Source organism: Mytilus edulis, chromosome 4 (assembly GCF_963676685.1).
Source record: "Mytilus edulis chromosome 4, xbMytEdul2.2, whole genome shotgun sequence".
NCBI classification, from domain to species: Eukaryota; Metazoa; Mollusca; class Bivalvia; order Mytilida; family Mytilidae; genus Mytilus; species Mytilus edulis.
Genome location: NC_092347.1, coordinates 79,018,783 through 79,044,173, shown reverse-complemented (window position 1 = coordinate 79,044,173; position 25,391 = coordinate 79,018,783). Strand labels below are relative to the sequence as shown.

The following is a 25,391-nucleotide window of genomic DNA, read 5'->3' as shown; positions in this document are numbered from 1 at the left end:
GATCATAAAATAAGGAACATAATGTACAAAGTTTCAAGTTGATAGGACTTCAACCTCATCAATAACTACCTTGACCAAAAACTTTAACCAGAAGTAGGACAGACAAACGAATGGACAGAAGAACAGACACCAAGACCAGAAAACAAAATGCCCATAAATGGGACATAAAAAAGCCCACTAAATCAGACAATTTTGAATAAATGTTCTCACACCAATGGGGGATGTGTTGTCAAAGTCGGTACCAAAAACAAAACCATCAAATTTACTTCAGACATCATTATATACCTTTGTTGATGTTAATCTGCATGTTCAATCAACTGAAAGGAAATTTATTGAAATGGCATTCATTGGCAATCATACCAAAATCTCATTACTTTTAAGTAGATGCATTAGGAGATGCTGACATAAAGCTGAAGCTTATTCAAATACCTTTCAACTTCATTTTGCTGTGTTAAGAGAACCTTTGTTTCTAATCACTTTGGATAACGGTCAGAATAAAATGCTTGTTTATAACAAAATAAATTTATTGTATATAATTAATAATAACATGTTCAATTGCATAACAATAACATATTGCACTTTCATGATAACAATTATAAAGTTTCAATTTAAAAAGATTCAACAAGTTAAAAAAGAACAGTGCAAATACAAGTATTTGTAAACTAATGATAAAAAAAATCAATAAGATCAATTCATTCATATATAAAATAATTAAATACAATTATTTCAACCACATAATTTGCCTCCAAAAATATGTTCAACAGATCAATTTAGAAAAATAAATATGTTCAACTGTTCAATTTGCAAAAATCAACTATATAACTAGGGAATGTTTAAAGACCTTTAACACCCACAAGGGTATTGCATGGTTGGTACTGTCATTTCATTTTATTTTGGTGACATTGATTTCAAGCACAGATGTTTTAGTCTAATTTGGAAAAATAAATTGACAGCTGACATACTAATCTAAATAAAATGAGGATTCCTTCATTTTCTCTGTTATAATTTTTGTGGTTGGATGATTTTTTTAATTCACAGAAAATTAGTTTCAATGGCTTATTTATTTGCTCCTTGATTTGCAAAAATAGGAAATTATTCAAGATTTTCAAAATCATGTTAATTTTCTATAATCTGGATTCTTCTTAATGCAGAAAGGTCATTTGTTTAAATAATAAAAATTGACAAAAAATTGACATTAAGCAGGCTTATGTCTGAATATCAATCATAAGATCTCAAAATAAGGCTATTTTGGTTATTTCTTGCTGTTTTTCCTTAAATGCTAAAAATTTGAAGTTCTAATGCAAATACATATACAATGTATCAGATAAAAATATAAAAAATATAATAAAATAGTTATATTTGACAGACTAAATTTCTTTTGAATCTTTGAAGTATGCTCTTTGGTATATATTCATAAAACTTTTTCTCCTTTTTTAGAGCCTTGGCAATATGTTGAATTTATTTTTATTATTTGCTGGAAACCTAGTGAGTGAATGTTAGTAGTTTTCATGAATAAAGGAAAATTACAAATTCAAATATAGATAGGTAGGAAGACTTTGTTTATCGAACCAAGATATTGAATACACAAAAATGCAAGTTTTCTAAAATCAAGAAAGTTGGTGCCCACAAAAATGAATAATATCATTATAATGCTAAAGTCATTGGTGATACTGATTCTCCAGAACTACTTCTTAATAATGCAGTCAGACGTGTCCTGTTCTCTGTTATGTATGATAAACTGACTAATCCTACATGCATCATCATAAGTTCAAAACAAGCAATAGATCCTGGTATCATATTAGGGAAACATCGTCTCAGTAGCATGCTGTAAAAGTTACTGGTTAATACACCAGGACTTGATAAGGGTATTGATACTTGTAAAGGATGCTGTGGTGTTATAATATTCCCCTGAAAATATATGTTTAGATTTTTAATAACAGACATATAACTTTCAATGATAATATATATAAAACAAGAAAACAGTTTACAAATTCTTACCAATCATATGATTAGATATGACAATGTCCCTCATGCTCTTTAGTTATGGGAAACCATAAACATAATTTTGATAAAAAATAAAAGGTGCACAATTGAATTACTTTGGATTTATTATTATGCCCCACCTAGGGGTACAATGTATTAAGTTTTTTGGTCTGTGCGTCTGTTTGTTGTACCCTCCATCTGTCTGTCCTACGTCAGGTTGAAGTTTTTGGTCAAGGAAGTTTTGTTGATGTTGAAGACCAATCAACTTGAAACTTAGTAACATGTTCCATATGATATCATTCTTATTTAAAAGTAAAATTAAAGTTTTTACCCCAATTTCACACAACCTGGGTCTAGAAAAAAAGTGTGAGTGGGGCATGCATGTTCAACAGACACGTTCTTGTTATTCCTGAGATACTATTATTTGTTATTTGGGTATAAGGTTAGACTTATTTACAAACTTCAAATGATTATGATGAAGACACAATCTTTCAAATAGTTTGATTGAGGTTTGGAGCTGGCTGGAATGTCAGTAACTACAATTTTTATTGCAGGCAAGACTATAACATAGGACTATATAGAGATCAATCCATCTATTGTTGGAGACTGTATGATGCCCTCTAGCTGACTTTTTGTTACTTTCTTTTTGTTGAGTTACTGTCGCATCTACACGTATCCCACATCTCTCTTTACTCATATTCAAAGAATCCTCGTATTGCATGAAAAAAGGTAAAATTATTCCTACCTCACAACTATTTAGCCAAACATATACTAAAGGCTCTCCGATAAATAATTAATGAAAGTATCCTACTCTCAAAGCTTTTGATACAAGAGAATAATCAAATCATAGGCACATGGAGAAGTTACATTCTTGTACAGAAAATATACACAATCATCTCCCTTCTTTTACTGCTACACTTACCCGAGAATCTTCAAATTATTACAGAACAGAGAAGTTATGTTGTCCTCTCACAGCTATATATAGATCATCAGGTTTTCTACACATTAAAATCGTAAAACATCAGCCGTAAGTCACAATGTGAACATTTTTGGTCATCTTCACAATGTGTCGAACGGCTGATATTGCCTGCTCTCATCTCAAAGCTGTGATACAGGTACTGTGGATTCATTATTATTTGTTGGACACTACTTTCGTGGATATCATGGGTATAGGTAAACTATGAAATTAAATGTTCAACTAATGATAAATTTCCCATAGACTTGTGTGCAGACTTTAGCAAAACCGTGAAATTAAATATCCATGAACAAGTAAGATTTCCTTAATCCTCGAAAATTGGAACCCACGAAAATAACTAAATCCACATTATTACAGAGCAACTCAGCAGGGTGATGATATAGACGGAGGGAAGGACGATAAATATTCCTATCAGAGAATCAACAAATTATTAAAGATCAAAGAAGTTAAGTTTCCTCTCACAGATATATACTTACCGAAGAGTCCCCAAACCACAGGAAATATGAGAAGTAATAATCTCCTTCTCTAGCTGCTACACAAGTGGTACCACTTTTCAATTTTAACTGCATGAACTCCATCATTTTCCAAACCTTCAAACAAATTAATTTATGATTATTCATATAATAACCAGTATTAGAAATTTTCTGCTACAATAACATACTGCATATCTACTATTTTTCTATTTCTCTAGCTTAAATGAAATCCTGTGTCATTATCTGTTTAAAATTTAAGATATTACTGATGTTCACTTTGGCAAAAAAAGTATTGTGGTACATAAAATCCTACATTTCATTGCATTAAAAAAAATATATGTCAATGACATATACCTGTCATTGACATATACCTTGGGTGTTTCAAAGCACTATTATTTTTTAATTTTGTGTTTCTATAGAATATTTTGAAAACTTGAGGTTACATGGTTACTAAAGCTTATAACCAGGAAGAAAAAGGGTGAACATTTGATTGGTTAACTCCCAGTGATGGTCATTTTTTATATGCAATGAAACATTACATGAATTGTTTTTTTCTATAGTACTGCACAGGATAAACCTTTACTCATGCCAAGTATTTCTTTATTTGAAACAAAGACAAATTCTGCACACATTTTTTAAAAGTGCAAATCAAACAAAGACTTACAGGGGAAAATTAATGGTGGTAATACTATTCTAACAAGAATGTGTCCACAGTACACGGATGCCCCACTCACACTATCATTTTCTATGTTTAAAGGACTGTGAAATTGGAATAAATTCTCTAATTTGGCATTAAAATTAGAATGATCTTATCAAAGGGAACATGTATACTAAGTTTCAAGTTGATTGGACTTCTACTTTATCAAAAACTACCTTGACCAAAAACTTTAACCTGAAATTTGCACTATCATTTTCTATGTTCAGTGAACCGTAAATTTGGGGTCAAAACTCTAATTTGGCATTTAAATTAGAAAGATCATATCATAGGGCACATGTATACTAAGTTTCAAGTTGATTGGACTTCAACTTCATCAAAAACTACCTTGACCAAAAACTTTAACCTGAAGCCAAAAACTTTAACCTGAAATTTGCACTATCATTTTCTATGTTCAGTGAACCGTAAAATTAAGGTCAAAACTCTAATTTGGCATTTAAATTAGAAAGATCATATCATAGGGCACATGTATACTAAGTTTCAAGTTGATTGGACTTCAACTTCATCAAAAACTACCTTGACCAAAAACTTTAACCTGAAGCCAAAAACTTTAACCTGAAATTTGCACTATCATTTTCTATGTTCAGTGGACCGTGAAAATGGGGTTAAATCTCTAATTTGGAATTAAAATTAGAAAGATCATATCATACAGAACATATATACTAAGTTTCAAGTTGATTAGACTCCAACTTCATCAAAAACTACCTCGACCAAAAACTTTAACCTGAAGCGGGACAGACGGACGAACGGACGAACGAACGGACGAACGAACAGACGGACGAACGGACGCACAGACCAGAAAACATAATGCCCATAAATGGGGCATAATTAAAAATATTTTATTGTTCAAATATTAAATGTACATTTAAACAAAGGGATTGAACAAAAGATTGAATACAATATATGTATACATATATAAACAAGAATGTGTCCAAAGTACACGGATGCCCCACTCCCACTATCATTTTCCATGTTCAATGGACCGTGAAATTGGATAAAAAATATAATTAGGCATTAAAATTAGAAAGATAATATCATAGGGAACATTTGTACTAAGTTTCAAGTTGATTGGACTTCAACTTCATCAAAAACTACCTTGACCAAAAACTTTAACCTGAAACATGCACTTTCATTTTCTATGTTCAGTGGACCGTGAAATTGGGGTCAAAAGTTTAATTTGGCTTTAAAATTAGAAAGATCATATCATAAGGAACATGTGTACTAAGTTTCAAGTTGATTGGACTTCAACTTCATCAAAAACTACCTTGACCAAAAACTTTAACCTGAAGCGGGACAGACGGACGAAAGAACGAACGAACAGATGAACGAACGAACAGACAGATGGACGAACGAACGAACGGACGCACAGACCAGAAAACATTATGCCCCTCTACTATCGTAGGTGGGGCATAAAAATAACTATGCAAACAGTCATTGCAAGATCTACTGAAAGTGCTGTAGAATTTTATACCACATTATTAAGTGTTGGTAAGGAATCAAAAAGATTGTTTAAGTGATATTTTTACTCAAATTCACAAACTCACTGGTAATACTTTATTTACCTTATCCTTTAATAGTCTTGTTGCATCCATTTCCTTCACAGTAGTCTCCCCTGTTTCCAGTGTTGTCTCTCCAGAAGTAATATTAAACGATGGAGCAGTTACTTGATTGGTCCTCCTATCTATGTATATAAAATGGACCAGGCCTGGAAACTGTTCTATATATGTTAATTTGTTAAGGAAAGCTTATGTAAATTTAGAATTCTTTAAAAGATATTTCAGATCTGTAATGTGATAATTTAAACTTCAACTTTAAAAAACAAGAATGTGTCCATAATGCATTGATACCCCACTCACATTATGTTCACTGGACTCTAAATTAGCATTCAAATTAGAAAGATCATATCATTGGGAACATGTGTACTAATTTTCAAGATGATTGGACTTCAACTTCGTCAAAAACTAGCTTGACCAAAAACTTTATCGTGAAGTGGGACAGACAGACAGATAGTCCAACGGGTGAACATAATACACACAGACCCGAAAACATAATCCCCCTAGGTGGAACATAAAAAAAACCTAACATTTTAGTATGAAAGAGGGAACAGTAACCTACTTTTTATCTGGATACTGATTTCTCATGTTTGTGGAAGTACATGCAAGTAAAGATATTTTAAAAGCTTACATTACTTGATATTTGAACTAAAGATATAAACAAAATTGTCACATCATCTTAAATATGCTTCTTTGGTTACTGTATACATTTCCATTACATAACACATGATAGATAATACAATCCTTAACAAATCCCAAACTGTTGAGGTTCATTTATAGATCATAACCAGATGTTTCCTCTACATAAAATGAATGAAAATTAATGTATATATATAATAAAATTGAGAATGGAAATGGGGACTGTGTCAAAGAGACAACAACCCGACCATAAAACAAGAGGCTCTCAAGAGCCGGAATCGCTCACCTTAATTCTTTTGGTTAAATCTCTCATCAATGATTATTTTGGCTTTTCAATTTATTTAAATGTTTTTTGGATCGTCCTATTTTCTTCAAAAGCCAAAAAAAATAATCATTTTCTCCTATGTTCTATTTTAGCCATAGGAGCTATGTTTCTTGACATACAAGGAAATAAAATATAAAATTTATACTAGATACTCTGAAACTCATTTAGCCTAAGTTTGGCTGAAATTGATACAGCAGTTTCAAAGGAGAAGATTTTTTAAAGTAAGTCAACATGATGAACAAATTGTGAAAAAAGTCTTTAAAGGGCAATAACTCCTTAAGGGGTCAATTGACAATTTTGGTCAAATTGACTTAATTGAAGATCTTACTTTGCTGAACATTATTGCTGTTTACAGTTTATTTCTATCTATAATTATATTCAAGATAATAAACAAAAACAGCAAAATTTCCTTAAAATTATCAATTCAGGGGCAGCAACCCAACAACAGGTTGTCTGATTCATCTGAAAATTTCAGGGCAGATAGATCTTGACCTGATAAACAATATTACCCACGTCAGATTTGCTCTAAATGCTTTGGTTTTTGAGTTATAAGCCAAAAACTGCATTTGACTCCTATGTTCTATTTTTAGCAATGGCGACCATGTTTGTTGATAGATTATAACTTCGGATACAATTTACAAACTAGATACCCTAAGGAACATTCAGTTAAAGTTTGGAAGTATTTGGCCCAGTAGTTTCAGAGGAGAAGATTTTTGTAAAAGATTACTAAGATTTACGAAAAATGGTTAAAAATTGACTATAAAGGGCAATAACTCCTAAAGGGGTCAACTGACCATTTCCGTCATGTTGACTTATTTGTAAATCTTACTTTGCTGAACATTATTGCTGTTTACAGTTTATCTCTATCTATAATAATATTCAAGATAATAACCAAAAACAGCAAAATTTCCTTAAAATTACCAATTCAGGGGCAGCAACCCAACAACAGGTTGTTTGATTCATCTGAAAGTTTCAGGGCAGATAGATCTTGACCTGATAAACAATATTACCCACGTCAGATTTGCTCTAAATGCTTTGGTTTTTGAGTTATAAGCCAAAAACTGCATTTGACCCCTATGTTCTATTTTTAGCAATGGCGACCATGTTTGTTGATAGATCATAACTTCGGATACAATTTACAAACTAGATACCCTAAGGAACATTCAGTTAAAGTTTGGAAGTATTTGGCCCAGTAGTTTCAGAGGAGAAGATTTTTGTAAAAGATTACTAAGATTTACGAAAAATGGTTAAAAAATGACTATAAAGGGCAATAACTCCTAAAGGGGTCAACTGACCATTTCCGTCATGTTGACTTATTTGTAAATCTTACTTTGCTGAACATTATTCCTGTTTACAGTTTATCTCTATCTATAATAATATTCAAGATAATAACCAAAAACAGCAAAATTTGCTTAAAATTACCAATTCAGGGGCAGCAACCCAACATCAGGTTGTCTGATTCATCTGAAAATTTCAGGGCAGATAGATCTTGACCTGATAAACAATAATACCCCATGTCAGATTTGCTCTAAATGCTTTGGTTTTTGAGTTATAAGCCAAAAACTGCATTTGACACCTATGTTCTATTTTTAGCAATGGCGACCATGTTTGTTGATAGATCAAAACTTCGGATACAATTTATAAATTAGATACCCTAAGGAACATTCAGTTAAAGTTTGAAAGTATTTGGCCCAGTAGTTTCAGGGGAGAAGATTCTTGAAATAGTTTACGACGACGACAGACGACGACAGACGACGACAGACGCCAAGTGATGGCATAAGCTCACTTAGGGACAGGTGAGCTAAAAAACAACAGCAGAAGGTCACTAACAGGTCTTCAATGTAACGAGACATTCCCGCACCCGGAGGCGTCCTTCAGCTGGCCCCCTAAACAAATATATACTAGTTCAGTGATAATGAACGCCATACTAATTTCCGAATTGTACACAAGAAACTAAAATTTAAAAAATACAAGACTAACAAAGGCCAGAGGCTCCTGACTTGGGACAGGTGCAAAAATGTGGCGGGGTTAAACATGTTTATGAGATCTTAACCCCCCCCCTATACCTCTAGCCAATGTAGAAAAGTAAATGCATAACAAAACGCACATTTAAAATTCAATTCAAGAGAAGTTCGAGTCTGATGTCAGAAGATGTAACCAAAGAAAATAAACAAAATGACAATAATACATAAATAACAACAGACTACTAGCAGTTAACTGACATGCCAGCTCCAGACTTCAATTAAACTGATTGAAAGATAATCATAATTTATTTTCAATTGAATTTTAATAAGTTTTAATCATAATATGTCCAATTCAGTAATAAGAAGAAAACACTCAGTGATAATTAATAATCATTGGCATAGAATTCATAATCACTTTCATCACACACAAGCCACACTTGATTAGAGTGATATGAATTCAGTCTGCTTTTGCAATCATTAGTGCAAAAAATATTATTAAACTTTTGTGTATCATTTTTAAAACTAAATGAAAAAAATAACTTAGAATAAAGTGTTTTACATTGGTCTAAATACAATTCACACAAAAATAAGAATTGACCAAAAATTACGAAAGACGAAAGAATAAAGTATAAACATTTTTATGTTGCTAAAACATCTCCATTACAATAGCACTTCTTTTCAAATAATCTGAATTTTTCATTTAATAGTTATGGCAATAATACAAACAACAAAGAATGTATAATGCATTATTTTTGGAAGTTCATAGTATATGTATTTAAAATTTCAAGTGTTTTTTTTTCTTCTAATAAATAAAAACAATCTAAATATTCCAATCATCATATATGGTAAAGTGATTATAGATGATTTTAATTTTAATTTAGCTTTAATAATGTAAATCACAAACCTGATTAATAAATAACAATTCTAATTATTAAGAATTTCAAAGTCATTATTAATGATTATTGATAATTTTCATTTGTATTAAGCTTTAATCACAAATGTGATTAATTAATGATAATTCTGATTATTGTCACTTCAAAGTGATTATCACTCATTATTAATCATTAATGATTTCTTTCACAGTAATGATCATCATAATCATTTACAAGCCCATCAATGGTTTAATGTCCAGCTCAGCCAATGGGAAGTAAGTGTTTACCACCCAAGCCAATTTTAAGAATTTTAAGATAGTATAAATAGAAATCCATTATGGTCCACAAATCAGTTCTCATTGAAAGACAAAAAAAGCAATTATTAGTTAAGAAAGAATAATCAGTACACAATGACAGAAGTATACCAGTCCTCACCAAGGTCACCAGCAGCCATGAACATCACATCTACCTCTACACTTCATGATGTTATCAATGCTACCATACTGGACAACCCACCTCTAGATGACATGGCCATGACATCACTTAGATCTAACCCAGATGCTTACTTAGATACTCTACTCAACAGCTTACTCAATGATCCACCTACTCAGCAAGCTGTGACCCCAGAACAGACACAAGAAGCAGCTCCAACTCAACCACCAACATGTAGCAGTCCATGTCCAGACAGCAGACTCAGTGAGTCACTTACAAATCTACTTGGATCACCAACACCAACTACTCACCATACTTCTGCCACAGAACTCCAGAAACTAATAAGATCTGATTTAAAGACACAATCTATGTCAACTACTCAACTTCAAACTCAACATCCTACAACAACCAACCTTCACAGTATCAACAACAGAGAATTCCAACTGCAAAAGAGATTTCATCTACTTCAGAACTCTTTCCCTGTACAGATTCAGCAGTTATCCAGCTTCTACAGGTACCAGTCAGCAATTATACAGACCAGTCATTTCCAGGCTCTTCAGCAGTACTCAAACTACCCATGTTACTTTGCCTCACTCAACAGTTACTATGACAACCAGCTCCATCACATCATTGATAAAGTCGAGGTACTATTCGTTTATTTTATTTTTTATCAATTATTTCAATAATTCAGCTGCTCATCAAATATTTCAAGTTTTTTTCATTCTTTTAAATTATCTCCTGCAAGATATAAATGTTTACCTGTTTTTCGAAATGATATGAATATACATGATATTACAATATTTTAATTTCACAAGCTTAAGCTTTTTTAACTCTCAAAAAATTTAACTGTTTTTAATCAATTTGAATTTGATGATATTTTAACAAATTTGATTTGGTTATATTTAAACTGATTTCTATTTACATGTTATTAATTGTGTTTTTATTATTGTAGTCTAGCTTAGCAACTTTAGAGTATTCCAATGGTGTTACTGTAAGTTATCAGGTTATCACTCCAGTACAACAACAACAACACGTTTGCCGTTCCAGACCAGTGCTGTCCAAGAAATCAGTCAACGTAATGGAGACCTGGTACTATGACAACCTTCACCACCCATACCCAAACAACACCATCATCCAGTATATGGCTCAACAGACAAACCTCAAAGAAGAACAGATTAAGAAGTGGTTTGGTAACAAACGTAATCGCTGCAAGAATGCTCGTCCTTACAAGAAGAAACAGAAGAAGCTAACACCTTCTCTGGTGCAGAACATGTTGTGATTATCTACATGAACAATAATTAACTTGATTTGTGCTTAAACTGTGATATAAACAAAATAGTGCTTATTTATTTTTTGTTATTTGTTATTTTGTGTTAAATTATTGCATATGAAATGATAGAACGTTATTATTAACTTAATATTATTTGAATAAAATCTTTAAAAAAATATTGTTTTAATACATTTTATAATTCTAAAGGGGTATATTATATTTTATAATTGCAACAGGTATGAAAAAGAGAGGAGAAAAAATTCAAGGGACCTTCAAGGTCATAAGTCAAAAAAACTGACAACTTTAGCTAAAAAATAAAAAGTCAAACACAGACAACCAACAGTACACAAAATAGAAAACTCAAGACTAAGCAACACAAACGCTACCAAAAAATGGTGGTTAGCTCAGGTGCTTAGGAAGGGTCATGAACATCACTCTACATGAATTAATTCAATTTCTTAGAATTATCTTCCATAAAACATTGAGGTCATTACACTGAAAATATGAAAGAGTTGTACACTATAATTGTCTTAAAAACTGGCTTTGAAAGTTAAGGAAGAGGATAAATCAAGATTATCAAGAACAACAAACAATTAAAAACAAAGGAAGACAATTTAATAGCTTCTTCTCCACTTAAAATACCTTTTCATATCATCACCATTCAATAACAAGAGGTTCTCAAGAGCCTGAATCACTCATCTGTAATTTTTAGCTTAAATCTTTTGTCAATGATTAATTTTGCTTTTCAATATACATGTATATATAATAATGAGAGGCTTAAAATTGCCATTCAAATCTTCTTTGTATCTGTCATATTTTCTCCAAAATAAAAAACAAGAGTGCACACACTGAAATGTCTCGCCTTCTTTACTTGTTGATAGTCCTAAAGCTTTATTACAACTGTCACATAAACTTAACATTAACCAAGAAAACTAAACACTGACCAATGAACCAAGAAAATGAGGTCAAGGTCAGTTGAACCATGCCAGTCATGTACAGCTCACAATTTTTCCATACAACAAATATAGTTGACCTATTGCTTATAGTTTAAGAAAAACAGACCAAAACACAAAAACTTAACACTGAGCAATGAACTGTGAAAATGAGGTCAAGGTCAAATAAAACCAGTGCAACTGACATATATATATCATAAAATATTTCCATACACCAAATATATTTGACCTATTGCATATAGTATTAGAGAATAAGAACAAAACTCAAAAACTTAACTTGGCCTATGAACCATGAAAATTAGGTCAAGGTCAGATGACACCTGCCCGCTAGACATGTACACCTTACAATCATTCCATACACCAAATATAGTAGACATATTGCATACAGTATAAGAAAAATAGACCAAAAAACAAAAACTATAACCACTGAACCATGAAAATGAGGTCAAGGTCAGAGGACACCTGCCAGTTGGACATGTACACCTTACAGTCCTTCCATACACTGAATGTACTAGACCTATTGCTTATAGTATCTGAGATATGGACTTGACCACCAAAACTTAACCTTGTTCACTGATCCATGAAATGAGTGCAAGGGCAAGTGAAAACTGTCTGATGGGCATGAGGACCTTGCAAGGTATGCACCTACCAAATATAGTTATCCTATTACAAATGTACTTATAATAAGAGAGAATTTAACATTACAAAAAATCTTAACTTTTTTTCTCAAGTAGTCACTGAACCATAAAAATGAGGTCACAGACATTGGACATGTGACTGACGGAAACTTTGTAACATGAGGCATCCATAAAGGAAGTATGAAGCATCAAGGTCTTCCACCTTCTAAAATATAAAGCTTTTAAGAAGTAAGCTAACGCCACCGCAGGATCACTATCCCTATGTTGAGCTTTCTGCGACTTTTGTCGCAAGCGCAACAAAAATGCATTTTACCCCTATGTTCCATTGTAATCATAGTGGCTATATTTCTTGACTTATAAGGAAATGTTTTTTTACTAGATACTGTGAAACTCATTTAGCCCAAGTTTGGCTGAGAATAATTCAGTAGTTGCTAACAAGAATATTTTTTAAAGTAAACAAACTACATGATCAAATTGTGGTGGTTTTTTTTAAGGCAATAACTCATTAAGGGGTTAATTAATAATTTTGATCATATGAACTTTTATTTCCTTTCCCTGAACATTTTTGCTGTTTACAGTTTATCTTTACCTTCAAAAATATTCAAGATAATAACCAAAAATGCAAAAGGAGTAGGTCCAGTAAGACCCCTTTTTGGCCCCAAAATATAGCAGTTTTACAAAATTGTTAAAATGTAAACTTTTAGTTATTTATTGGACAGTAGAATGCTTCTGCTACATAAATATGGGCTGTTTTTGACAATACAATGCACATATATCGGGTACTAGCACCATTAAGTCATGCTAAATTACTGAAATCTTCACAATTCTAGCATTTTAGTTAAATTTTAGACAGTTTTCGTGTGAAACGAAAGTGGCCGCATTCGTGTTCATCCTTTATATTGAAATGTAAGTTGTATTTTATGATAATACATAACATATATAAAGGTTGAGGATGAACACGGATGCGACCACTTTCATTTTTGATAAAAATCATCTGAAAAGTGACATTTTTCGGCATATTTGGTAGATTTTTCATATTTGAGCTTGAATCGGGTTGTTTTTAATGACTAAATCAGTTAAAATCTTTCACATAAATTAATTGATTCAAATGAAATAGACACTTAAGTGTTTAAAAAGTGGTCAAAATCTTTCGTAAGATGAACCTGAAATTTGAGGCTAAAATCGGTCCTTACCGGACCTACTCCTTTCCTTAAAATTACCAATTTAGTGGCAGCAATCCAACAATGGTTTGTTCTGTTCCTCTGACAATTTCAGGGCCCATAGACCCTGACCTTTTGAACATTTGTACACAGCATCAGATTTACTCTACCCCCTTCAGATGACACTATCGACAACGAGATACCAATATATGACCTAAAATTTGCGGTTATATAAAAACATTTACTAGTAATAAACTAGAATTAAAAATCGGACAAGACTAACAAAGGATAAACGCAAAAATGTGGCAGGGTTAAGCATATTTTGTAAGATCTCAACCATCTCCCTTTAATGACCTCTAGCCAATGAAGAAAAAAATAACATTAAAGGAAGTCTAAGTTCGATGTCAAAATAGGTAACAAAAGAAACTAAGCAAATGACAATGATACATAAATTATCAAGAATGTGTCCAAAGTACAAGGATGCCTCTTTCTCACTATCATTTTCTATGTTAAGTGGACCGTGAAAATGGGGTAAAATCTCTAATTTTGGCATTAAATTTAGAAAGATCATATCATAAGGAACATGTGTACTAAGTTTTCAGTTGATTGGACTTCAACTTCATCAAAAACTACCTCGACAAATTTTAACCAAAAACTTTAACCTGAAGTGGGACAAACAGACGAACGGACAGACGGACGAACGAATGGACAGACGCACAGACCAGAAAACATAATGCCCCTTTACTATTGTAGGTTGGCATAATTAATGAAAAATTTACTTTAAAAGGCCAATAACTTATGAAGTGGTCAACTGACAATTTTGATCATGTTGACTTATTTGTAGAGCTTACTTTGCTGAATTTTTTAATGTTTACAGTTTATCTTTATCTATTATAATATTCAAGATAAATAACTAAAAACTGCAAAATTTCCTTAAAATTAAAATTCAGAGGCAGCATCCCATTAAAGGGTACTCTGAAGCGTCTGAAAGTTTTCAGGGCAGAAAGATATTGACCTCATGAACATTTTACCACATGTCAGATCTGCTCTAAATGCTTGAGTTTCAGAAATATAAGCCAAACTTGTTTACTGTATAAAGTTTATCTTTATCTATTATAATATTCAAGATAATAGCCAAAAACTGCAAATTCTCCTTAAAATTTCCATTTCAGGGAACTCAACAGGTTGTCTAATGTGTCTGAAAATTCCTGGCAAAAAGATCTTGACCAGATGAACATTATACTCTATCAGATTTGCTCTAAATGTTCTATTTTAGCCATGGTGGCCACCTAGGTTGATGTGTAGGACATCAGATACATTTTTTTAAGCTAGATACCCTTAGGATGATTAAGGCCAAATTTGAAGTTTTCTTTTATTTGGTCCAGCAGTTTCAGAGAAGAAGATTTTTGTAGAGTTAACAGATGAGGACAGACACCAAGTGATGAGAAATGCTTGATTAGTCCTATTAAGCAGGGTAAGCTAAAAATGAAAGAAAATTAGTTTATAAATAAGTTCTTTTAGAGATGTTTCATCTATAACATTTACTATAACTACTTTAAGGGCCATTTTTTGTCTTTTTCAGTATCATTTAATGATATGCAATTAATTTAGAATTGTATAAATCTTAACAAGAGCCTGTATCGCTCACCTGACTTTTCTTGGGTTTTTGAAATTATATAAAAAAAGATAAAATTTGGCTGCAAAGTAACAACACTTGGCCAGCACCTGATTTCATTCAATTCAGTGGTTCTCTAAAAGAAGTCATTTGTATGCATTTCCAATAGGGTCCTATGTTAAACTAAGTCCCCTGCTGGCGGCCATCTGATGATGGATCGGCTACAAAGTAACAAAACTTGGTCAGCACCTCATAAGGTACATGCATGCCTTGTTTGGTTTCATTCCATTTAGTGGTTCTCTAGAAGAAGTTCAAAATGTAAAAAGTTAACGACGACGACAATGGATGACGACAACGGACGATGACAGAAGTCGGACGCCAAGTGATGAAAATAGCTCACTTGGCCCTTTGGGCCAGGTGAGCTAATAAAAATCTTCAATATATACTAGTAAAATATATAAACCCAAATTACAAAAAAATAATCGCTATGCTAGAAGACAATCAGTTTCTGCCGAAAAATACAATCCAGAAGAAGACGATGACGATGAAAAAGTAATACATCCAAAAACCGATGAACAACGATCACGTTTATCAGATGCTATATGTGGAATATTACTCTTCCGGTGCCTAGAGCCCCCCCCCATACCCCCCCCCCCTTTTTATGATTTGCTTTTCTACTCCTGTTATTAAAAGATGATTGCATCAAATTTAATTCTTCAAAGTTGAAGTTTTCATTTTTTTTAAATTTACAACATATGATAATATGGAATACTTAAAATTACTAATTAATTTGATATAAACTCACTTTAAACACAGTAATTATTAAGAAATAATTAACTTCTTCAAAGTGATCATTTATCATAATTGATTTCAATTGAATTTAATTATTTGTCTAATTCATAAATAAAAAGAAAACAATCAGTGATTATTAATCATCATTGGCACAGATATCATAATCATTTTAATCACACACAAGCCACACTTGATTAGAGTGATATGAATCAGATTGTTTTCACAATCAATAGTGTTACAAATTTGTTATTATTAAACTTAGTGTTTAACTTTCAAAACTAAATAAAATCTAAAATTAACATAAATTTTAAGAATAAATTTTTGCATTGATCTACATTTAATTCACAGAAATTAAGAGTTATTCTATAAGACAGCAAATTTATGTTGCTAAAATATCTACATAAAAATATCACTTCATTTAAAATAAAATGAAGATATTTTCATTTGATAGTTATGGTCATACCGTAATACAAACAACACTAAATGTAAAATGTGCTATTCTAATTTTATATTATTTCAAATTCTAGTTCAATAAGCATACTCATAACATACTTCAAAATGATAATTTATTATCATTAATATTTTTTTAAAGACTAAATAATCATGTTAATCACAAATCTGATTCAATATCAATGATTCTGATTATTGGTGATTATTGGGAATTTCAAAGTGATTATTAATGATCATTGATAATTTTCATCTGTATTGAGCTTTAATCACAAATGTGATTAATTAATGATAATTATAATTATTGCTAACTTCAAAGTGATTATCACTCATTATTAATCATTAATGATTTCTTTCACAGAAATGATCACCCCTAATCATGAACAAGCTCAATAATGGATTAATATCCAGATCAGCCAATGGGAAGACAGGATTTGACACCCAAGCCAATTTTCAAAAATAGTATAAAAAGAAATCCAATATGGTCGAAAATTCAGTTCTCATTGAAAGACAAAAAAGCAATTATTAGCTAAGACAGAATAATCAATATGACAGAAATCTACCAGTCCTCACCAAAGTTTCCTGCAGACATGAACATCACATCTACCTCTACACTTCATGATGTTATCAATGCTACCATACTGGATATTCAACCTCTAGATGACATGGCCATGACAGCACTCACAGCTAACCCGGATGCTTACTTGGATACTCTACTCAACAGCTTACTCAATGATCCACCTACTCAGCAAGCAGTGACCCGAGAACAGGCTCCAACTGAACCACCAACCTGTAGCAGTCCATGTCCAGACAGCAGACTCAGTGAGTCACTTACAAATCTACTGGGATCACCAACACCAACTACTCAACAGGTTTCTTCTACAGAACTCCAGAAACTAATCAGATCTGATGTAAAGACAAAATCTACGCCATATACTCAACTTCAAACTCAGTATTCTACCACGACCAACCTTCACAGTGTCAACAATCGAGAATCCCAACTGCAAAAGAGATTTCATTTACTTCAAAACTCTTTCCCTGTACAGATTCAGCAGTTATCCAGCTTCTACAGGTACCAGTCAGCAATTATACAGACCAGTCATTTCCAGGCTCTTCAGCAGTACTCAAACTACCCATGTTACTTTGCCTCACTCAACAGTTACTATGACAACCAGCTCCATCACATCATTGATAAAGTCGAGGTAACATTATTGTATACTCTTTAAACAATTATTAATTCATTGAGATCTACTACCAATATTCAATGTATTTTCTCTTATTTAAAATTATTTTCCATGACCTATACTCTAGTTATAAATGAATTTCTGTTTAATGAACATTTATATATTTATAATGAATAAGATTTAAATTCAAGGTATTTACTGGTTTAAATTCAATAATATTTGAATGTTTTTAATTCTGTGATTTATTACTACATGTAATTTTCATTTAACTTTATTTAATTAACTTTGTTTCCTTTACAGTGTAGTTTAGCAGCTCTAGAGTATTCCAACAGGGTTAGTACCAGTTATCAGGTTATCCCTCCAGTACAACAACAACAACCAGTTTGCCGTTCCAGACCAGTGCTGTCCAAGAAATCAGTCAACATAATGGAGACCTGGTACTATGACAACCTACACCACCCATACCCAAACAACACCATCATCCAGTATATGGCTCAACAGACCAACCTCAAAGAAGAACAGATTAAGAAGTGGTTTGGTAACAAACGTAATCGCTGCAAGAATGCTCGTCCTTACAAGAAGAAACAGAAGAAGCTAACACCTTCCCTGGTGCAGAACATGTTGTGATTATCTACATGAACAATGATCAACTTGATTTGTGCTTAAACTGTGATATAAACAAAATAGTGCTTTTTAATTTTTTGTTATTTGTTATTTTGTGTTAAATTATTGCATATGAAATGATAGAATGTTAATATTACTTGAATAAAATCTTGAAAAAAAAATATGGTCTAGTATAGTACATTTTTTATTCTATAGTAGATGTCTCATCTTTAAAATGAACTAAATAATCTCCACAAAATCAGGATGCTATCACAACTAAATATTGCTGGCTTTATATCATAAGTTGCAATTTTTTACATTGGTATATAAAATAAGGAGATGTTGTATGATTATCAATGAGACAACTATCCACCAGAGTTCAATTATGTGGAAACAAGCAATAATAGGTCACTATTCTACCTTCAACAACAAGAAAAACCCATACCACATATCTAGCTATAAAGACAAAAATATTTTTGTCATCTTTCAAGTCACACATTAGTATAAAAACTTGTGGACTCCATATCTAAAGTAACTCTGGCTTCCACTGCAAAACTTATGTATTATTACTGGTGTAAAATGCACTTTCTAGTCATTTCTAAAGTGTTGCTACTGATAGTCTCCCTTAATAAATCAGCTTTGAGTTAAATACCGGTAGCTTTCATAATATTTTGATATGTTAGAAACTTACATACAGATAATATTTAAAGGATATGACGTCATTGTTATATTACGCTGTGCTTTGACACACAAATAATCTTTGAAATCTCTTAGCTTTTGTCCCGCTCTTTCTCTGATCTGTGTGACCATTCTCTCCAGCTGTGGAGTCAGTGGACGTGGAAGTAAGTACAGGAATAGAAACAGATCCTTCATCTTCTTCAACAGATAGGTTAGAGATCTTTCTATACTAAAATCAAATACAATATTTCATATTTTGTTTTTGTTAAAGAGATAAAGAGTATTAAAAGATACATAAGGTAGTATGCATTTTTTAATCATTTGTTGGGTATTGTTTTGATTCTCTGGTTACAGATTAATATGAACATAAATTTAAACCAAAGAAATACAAATTTATCCTGTATGCTGAACTTGTCATAACCACAAAATCAATTACACATGAAATGATAATTTTTAGTTGATACTGCTGAGGGAGTGCTCTCATATTTCTGCAACATGATCAGTAATTAAAACTTCTAATCAAACAGGTTCACTGGTCTAGGAATTAAAATCTGTTTTTCAAATGTTATAACCAAGTATCTTGAAAATAAGAGTATAAGTTCTAATGTTAATACACATCTCAAAGGGAAGCTCTTCAATGTCTTTAGAAATTACATTTTCCTTCTCTTTTTTTTTGTAGTAATCTTCCAATTGGCATTGGTATAGCAATGCAATTTTAAGGTAAATAAGAACTACCTATGATCTCCAGTTTTTTATCTACATTATTTAGGACATATCACAAAAAATATCCACTTCTAGTATATTTTTTATTCAAACTAAATACCTTGGAGGGATTTCTTTATCCCTTGGTTGTTCTAAGTAATTCAAAAGAAGTGATTTGAAAACTGGATCATCCCACTTCTTTAAAATATCATTAAATATTGCTGGAACATTTCCCTGAAAACAATGCTAGAAATAATATCGTGCAGACAGATAAGGCATCTTGAAATCTCATGATTTATTTCTTTCAAAATGTATTACCCTATTTTTTTATTACCAAAAATAATAGGCTTTTATGACGAGAATAATGATGAAAGCAGTGCTTAATCTACAGGTGCTTAAGATATTGATCCCTATTTTCTTGGCTACAATTTTTTGGCAACAATGTCTGAATGCTAATTCAGTTTATTTTTCTTTATTTAACAACTTCATGCTTTGACCAACTTAGGAAGCAGTTAAAATGTGCCATTCCCACTGTTATTGTGTACATAGGCGGATCCAGGGGGGGGCCCGGGCCCCCCCTTTTGTGGGAAAAATTTGGTTGATTATATAGGGAATCATTGAAGCATGACTGGAGCGGGCCCCCCTTAGGAAAAGTTCTGGATCCGCCACTGATTGTATAGTAGTGGTTTGGCATATGTATCCATGTGCAATTCTAATGCAACTTAAGTTCTGAATTCTGAGTTAAGTTTTGTAGAACATATCAGCTGACAAAATAACATTTCCTACCTTTGCTCTTCTTAGAGGTGCAGACATTTTGCTTATCAAGGTGTTAACAGTGTCATACATATTCTGTCCCTGAGCCCAATAACCATGACTTGTTTTTCCTAACACAACTTGTTTCAGCAAAAATAAAACTTGGCAGAGGGTGTTTGCTAAACTGGCTCTTGGCATCTGAAAACAAAATACGTTATTAATGACTTTTCAATATTCCCATCTAAGTATGAGTAAAACTAATTACTGCCATAATTTTTTAAATAATTATTCATAGATCTATTACCATTTTTAAAGAGTGAATCAAAAAATGATTTAGCACTAATAAGGCACATAATAAATAGTAAGAACTATTGACTGTTCATTTTAATAACAAATCTCCTATATTTATTTTTTTTATACTTTCTAGTTAATTGATCAATTAGTGAAAACATTGAAGCTTACATTTTCTAGTTAAATACAGAAATCAACTGAATTTAGGTGATTGTTGATATATTCAGTCTGTCATAATTGTTTTTTGTTTATTTACATAATATAAGATGGTACCTAACACTACAGGGAGATAACTCTGTAAAATCAGCTAAACGTTTTCATTACATTGTTTTGTTAAGGGAATATTAATCTTCTCAATGTCAAAATTTGTGTTTGTCAAACTGCTATATAACCAGTGTAATTTTTCTGATAAATTGGTTCGTTCAATTTTTTTTTAATTTTTATATTTTTGTCAAAGGGTCAAAGTAAATACTTTGTCATAATTTTATGAAATTAAAAGATCCAAATTAATTTTAGTTAAGGTGTTGGGTACCACCATAAATCAATGAATGTCTAAGAACATCTGTATAAAATGAGCACTTTTATACATCATTGATATTAACTGATCTTAACTGTATGCCCACAAAATCTGTTTATTGAGGACATGATGGGAACTTTACCTGACTGAAAAAACAATTGTGTTACAAGGGAACACCTGTATACACAGGACATGATGGAAATTTACCTCATTGATAAGAACAAGTATGATACCAGGGAACACCTGTATACCCAGGACATGATGGGAACTTTACCTCACTGACAAAAACAAGTGTGATACCAGGGAACACCTGTATACCCAGGCCATGATGGGAACTTTACCTCACTGACAAGAACAAGTGTGATACCAGGGAACACCTGTATACCCAGGACATAATGGGAACTTTACCTTACTGACAAGAACAAGTGTGATACCAGGGAACACCTGTGTACCCAGGACATGATGGGAACTTTACCTCACTGACAAAAACAAATGTGATACCAGGGAACACCTGTATACACAGGACATAAACAGAATGTTTCCCCACAGAAAAGAACAAGTGTGATACCAGGGAACACCTTTATACCCAGGACATGAAGGGAACTTTACCTCACTGACAAGAACAAGTGTGATACCAGGAAACACTTGTATACACAGGACATAAACAGAATGTTTCCCCACTGAAAAGAACAAGTGTGATACCAGGGAACACCTTTATACCCAGGACATGATGGGAACTTTACCTCACTGACAAGAACAAGTGTGATACCAGGGAATACATACATACCCAAGACAAAAACTTTACCTGACTGAAAAGAACAATTGTGTTACAAGGGAACACCAGTATACCCATGACATGATGGAAATTTACATCACTGACAAAAACAAGTGTGATACCAGGGAACACCTGTATACACAGGACATAAACAGAATGTTTCCCCACTGAAAAGTACAAGTGTGATACCAGGGAACACTAGTATACCTAGGACATGATTGGAATTTTACCTCACTGACAAGAACAAGTGTGATACCAGGGAACACTAGTATACCTAGGACATGATTGGAATTTTACCTCACTGACAAGAACAAGTGTGATATCAGGGAACACAAATTTTACCTCACTGACAAGAACAAGTGTGATACCAGGGAACACATACATACCCAAGACAAGAACTTTACCTCACTGACAAGAACAAGTGTGATACCAGGGAACACATACATACCCAAGACAAGAACTTTACCTCACTGACAAGAACAAGTGTGATACCAGGGAACACATACATACCCAAGACAAGAACTTTACCTCACTGACAAGAACAAGTGTGATACCAGGGAACACATACATACCCAAGACAAGAACTTTACCTCACTGACAAGAACAAGTGTGATACCAGGGAACACATACATACCCAAGACAAGAATTTTACCTCACTGACAAGAACAAGTGTGATATCAGGGAACACAAATTTTACCTCACTGACAAGAACAAGTGTGATACCAGGGAACACCTGTATACAATGGAGCTGATGAGGACAGTGGTTACACAGCTCATTTTGTAGAAACACTATGTGAGACATATAGAATGGTATAGACTCTACTTCCTCTGGCACTGGTGGTGTTGCAGTTTTGGGTCCAACTTCAGGTGGTGTAGCTCTTGAGTCATCTAAAATACAGGATAGCATTATTATAAATAAAAAAATATTATTTTTTTTATAGATATTGAGTGCAATGTACATAAAAGGAACTTTATCTCATTGATAACAATAAATAGTTCCTATATTACATAACTTAAGTTGGAGTTAGTTCCCTTGTCTTTAATGATGGTGTGCAAACTTGTTCATCTTTTCATTGAGCTAACCAAATTAAAACATGTGGTAAAAGCGAGTCAAAAAAAGAGATCCTTACACTGTGATGAATAATACAAGGCTTACCAGTAAACGAATAAAGATTGTTCAGAAAACATTTATAAAGTCAAGCAGCCAGTATCTAACAAGTCAAATATGGTGCATAAATGGAGAAATTGGATTTGTGCATATTGACATCCAACATAGTGGTAAAGAAATAACTCACATAAACTAGAGGCTCTAAAGAGCCTGTGTCGCTCACCTTGGTCTATGTGAATATTAAACAAAGGACGCAGATGGATTCATGACAAAATTGTGTTTTGGTGATGGTGATGTGTTTGTAAATCTTACTTTACTGAACATTCTTGCTGCTTACAATTATCTCTATCTATAATGAACTTGGCCCAGTAGTTTCAGAGGAGAAGATTTTTGTAAAAGATAACTAAGATTTACGAAAAATGGTTCAAAATTGACTATAAAGGGCAATAACTCCTAAAGGGGTCAACTGACCATTTCAGTCATGCTGACTTATTTGTAAATCTTACTTTTCTGGACATTATTGCTGTTTACAGTTTATCTCTATCTATAATAATATTCAAGATAATAACCAAAAACAGCAAAATTTCCTTAAAAAAACCAATTCAGGGGCAGCAACCCAACAACAGGTCGTCCGATTCATCTGAAAATTTCAGGGCAGATAGATCTTGACCTGATAATCAATTTTACTACATGTCAGATTTGCTCTAAATGCTTTGGTTTTTGAGTTATAAGCCAAAAACTGAATTTTACCCTTATGTTCTATTTTTAGCCGTGGCGGCCATCTTGGTTGGTTGACCGGGTCATGCCACACATTTTTAAAACTAGATACCCCAATGATGATCGTGGCCAAGTTTGGTTTAAATTGTCCCAGTGGTTTCAGAGGAGAAGATTTTTGTAATAGATTACTAAGATTTACAAAAAATGGTTAAAAATTGACTATAAAGGGCAATAACTCCTAAAGGGGTCAACTGACCATTTCAGTCATGTTGACTTATTTGTAAATCCTACTTTGCTGAACATTATTGCTGTTTACAGTTTATCTCTATCTATAATAATATTCAAGATAAATAACCAAAAACAGCAAAATTTCCTTAAAATTACCAATTCAGGGGCAGCAACCCAAAAACAGGTTGTCCGATTCATCTGTAAATTTCAGGGCAGATAGATCTTGACCTGATAATCAATTTTACTAATGTCAGATTTGCTCTAAATGCTTTGGTTTTTGAGTTATAAGGCAAAAACTGAATTTTACCCCTATGTTCTATTTTTAGCTGTGGCGGCCATCTTGGTTGGTTGGCCGGGTCACGCCACACATTTTTTAAACTAGATACCCCAATTGTGATTGTGGCCAAGTTTGGTTTAATTTGGACCAGTAGTTTCAGAGAAGAAGATTTTTGTAAAAGATTACTAAGATTTACGAAAAATGGTTAAAAATTGACTATAAAGGGCAATAACTCCTAAAGGGGTCAACTGACCATTTTGGTCATGTTGACTTATTTGTAAATCTTACTTTGCTGAACATTATTGCTGTTTACAGTTTATCTCTATCTATAATAATATTCAAGATAATAACCAAAAACAGCAATATTTCCTTAAAATTACCAATTCAGGGGCAGCAACCCAACAACGGGTTGTCCGATTCATCTGAAAATTGCAGGGCAGATTGATCTTGACCTGATAAACAATTTTACCCCATGTCAGATTTGCTCTAAATGCTTTGATTTTTGAGTTATAAGCCAAAAACTGCATTTTACCCCTATGTTCTATTTTTAGCCATGGCGGCCATCTTGGTTGGTTGGCCGGGTCACGCCACACATTTTTTAAACTAGATACCCCAATGATGATTGTGGCTAAGTTTGGTTTAATTTGGCCCAGTAGTTTCAGAGGAGAAGATTTTTGTAAAAGTTAACGACGACGGACGACGACGACGGACGACGACGGACGACGGACGACGACGGACGACGGACGCCGGA

At 32.8% G+C, this 25,391-nt stretch overlaps 1 protein-coding gene across 6 annotated transcripts in view; it reads right to left on the bottom strand.

The window, feature by feature from the left end:
* Positions 1-506: 506 nt before the first annotated feature.
* LOC139520646 (BLOC-3 complex member HPS1-like) overlaps positions 507-25,391 on the bottom strand; it is a 52,012-nt gene continuing 27,127 nt past the window's right edge. For 5 of the 6 annotated variants that reach the window (XM_071313475.1, XM_071313478.1, XM_071313479.1 and 2 more), the window contains 7 exons: positions 23,008-23,198; positions 20,761-20,925; positions 20,096-20,208; positions 19,311-19,501; positions 5,710-5,873; positions 3,436-3,549; positions 507-1,908 (listed from right to left, as the gene is read on the bottom strand). In XM_071313475.1, the coding sequence (XP_071169576.1) occupies positions 1,645-1,908; positions 3,436-3,549; positions 5,710-5,873; positions 19,311-19,501; positions 20,096-20,208; positions 20,761-20,925; positions 23,008-23,198 (1,202 nt within the window). In that variant the 3' untranslated portion in view covers positions 507-1,644. Of the gene's footprint in view, positions 1,909-3,435; positions 3,550-5,709; positions 5,874-19,309; positions 19,502-20,095; positions 20,209-20,760; positions 20,926-23,007; positions 23,199-25,391 lie in introns of all 6 variants that reach the window. The other variant, XM_071313474.1, reaches the window with a different exon arrangement.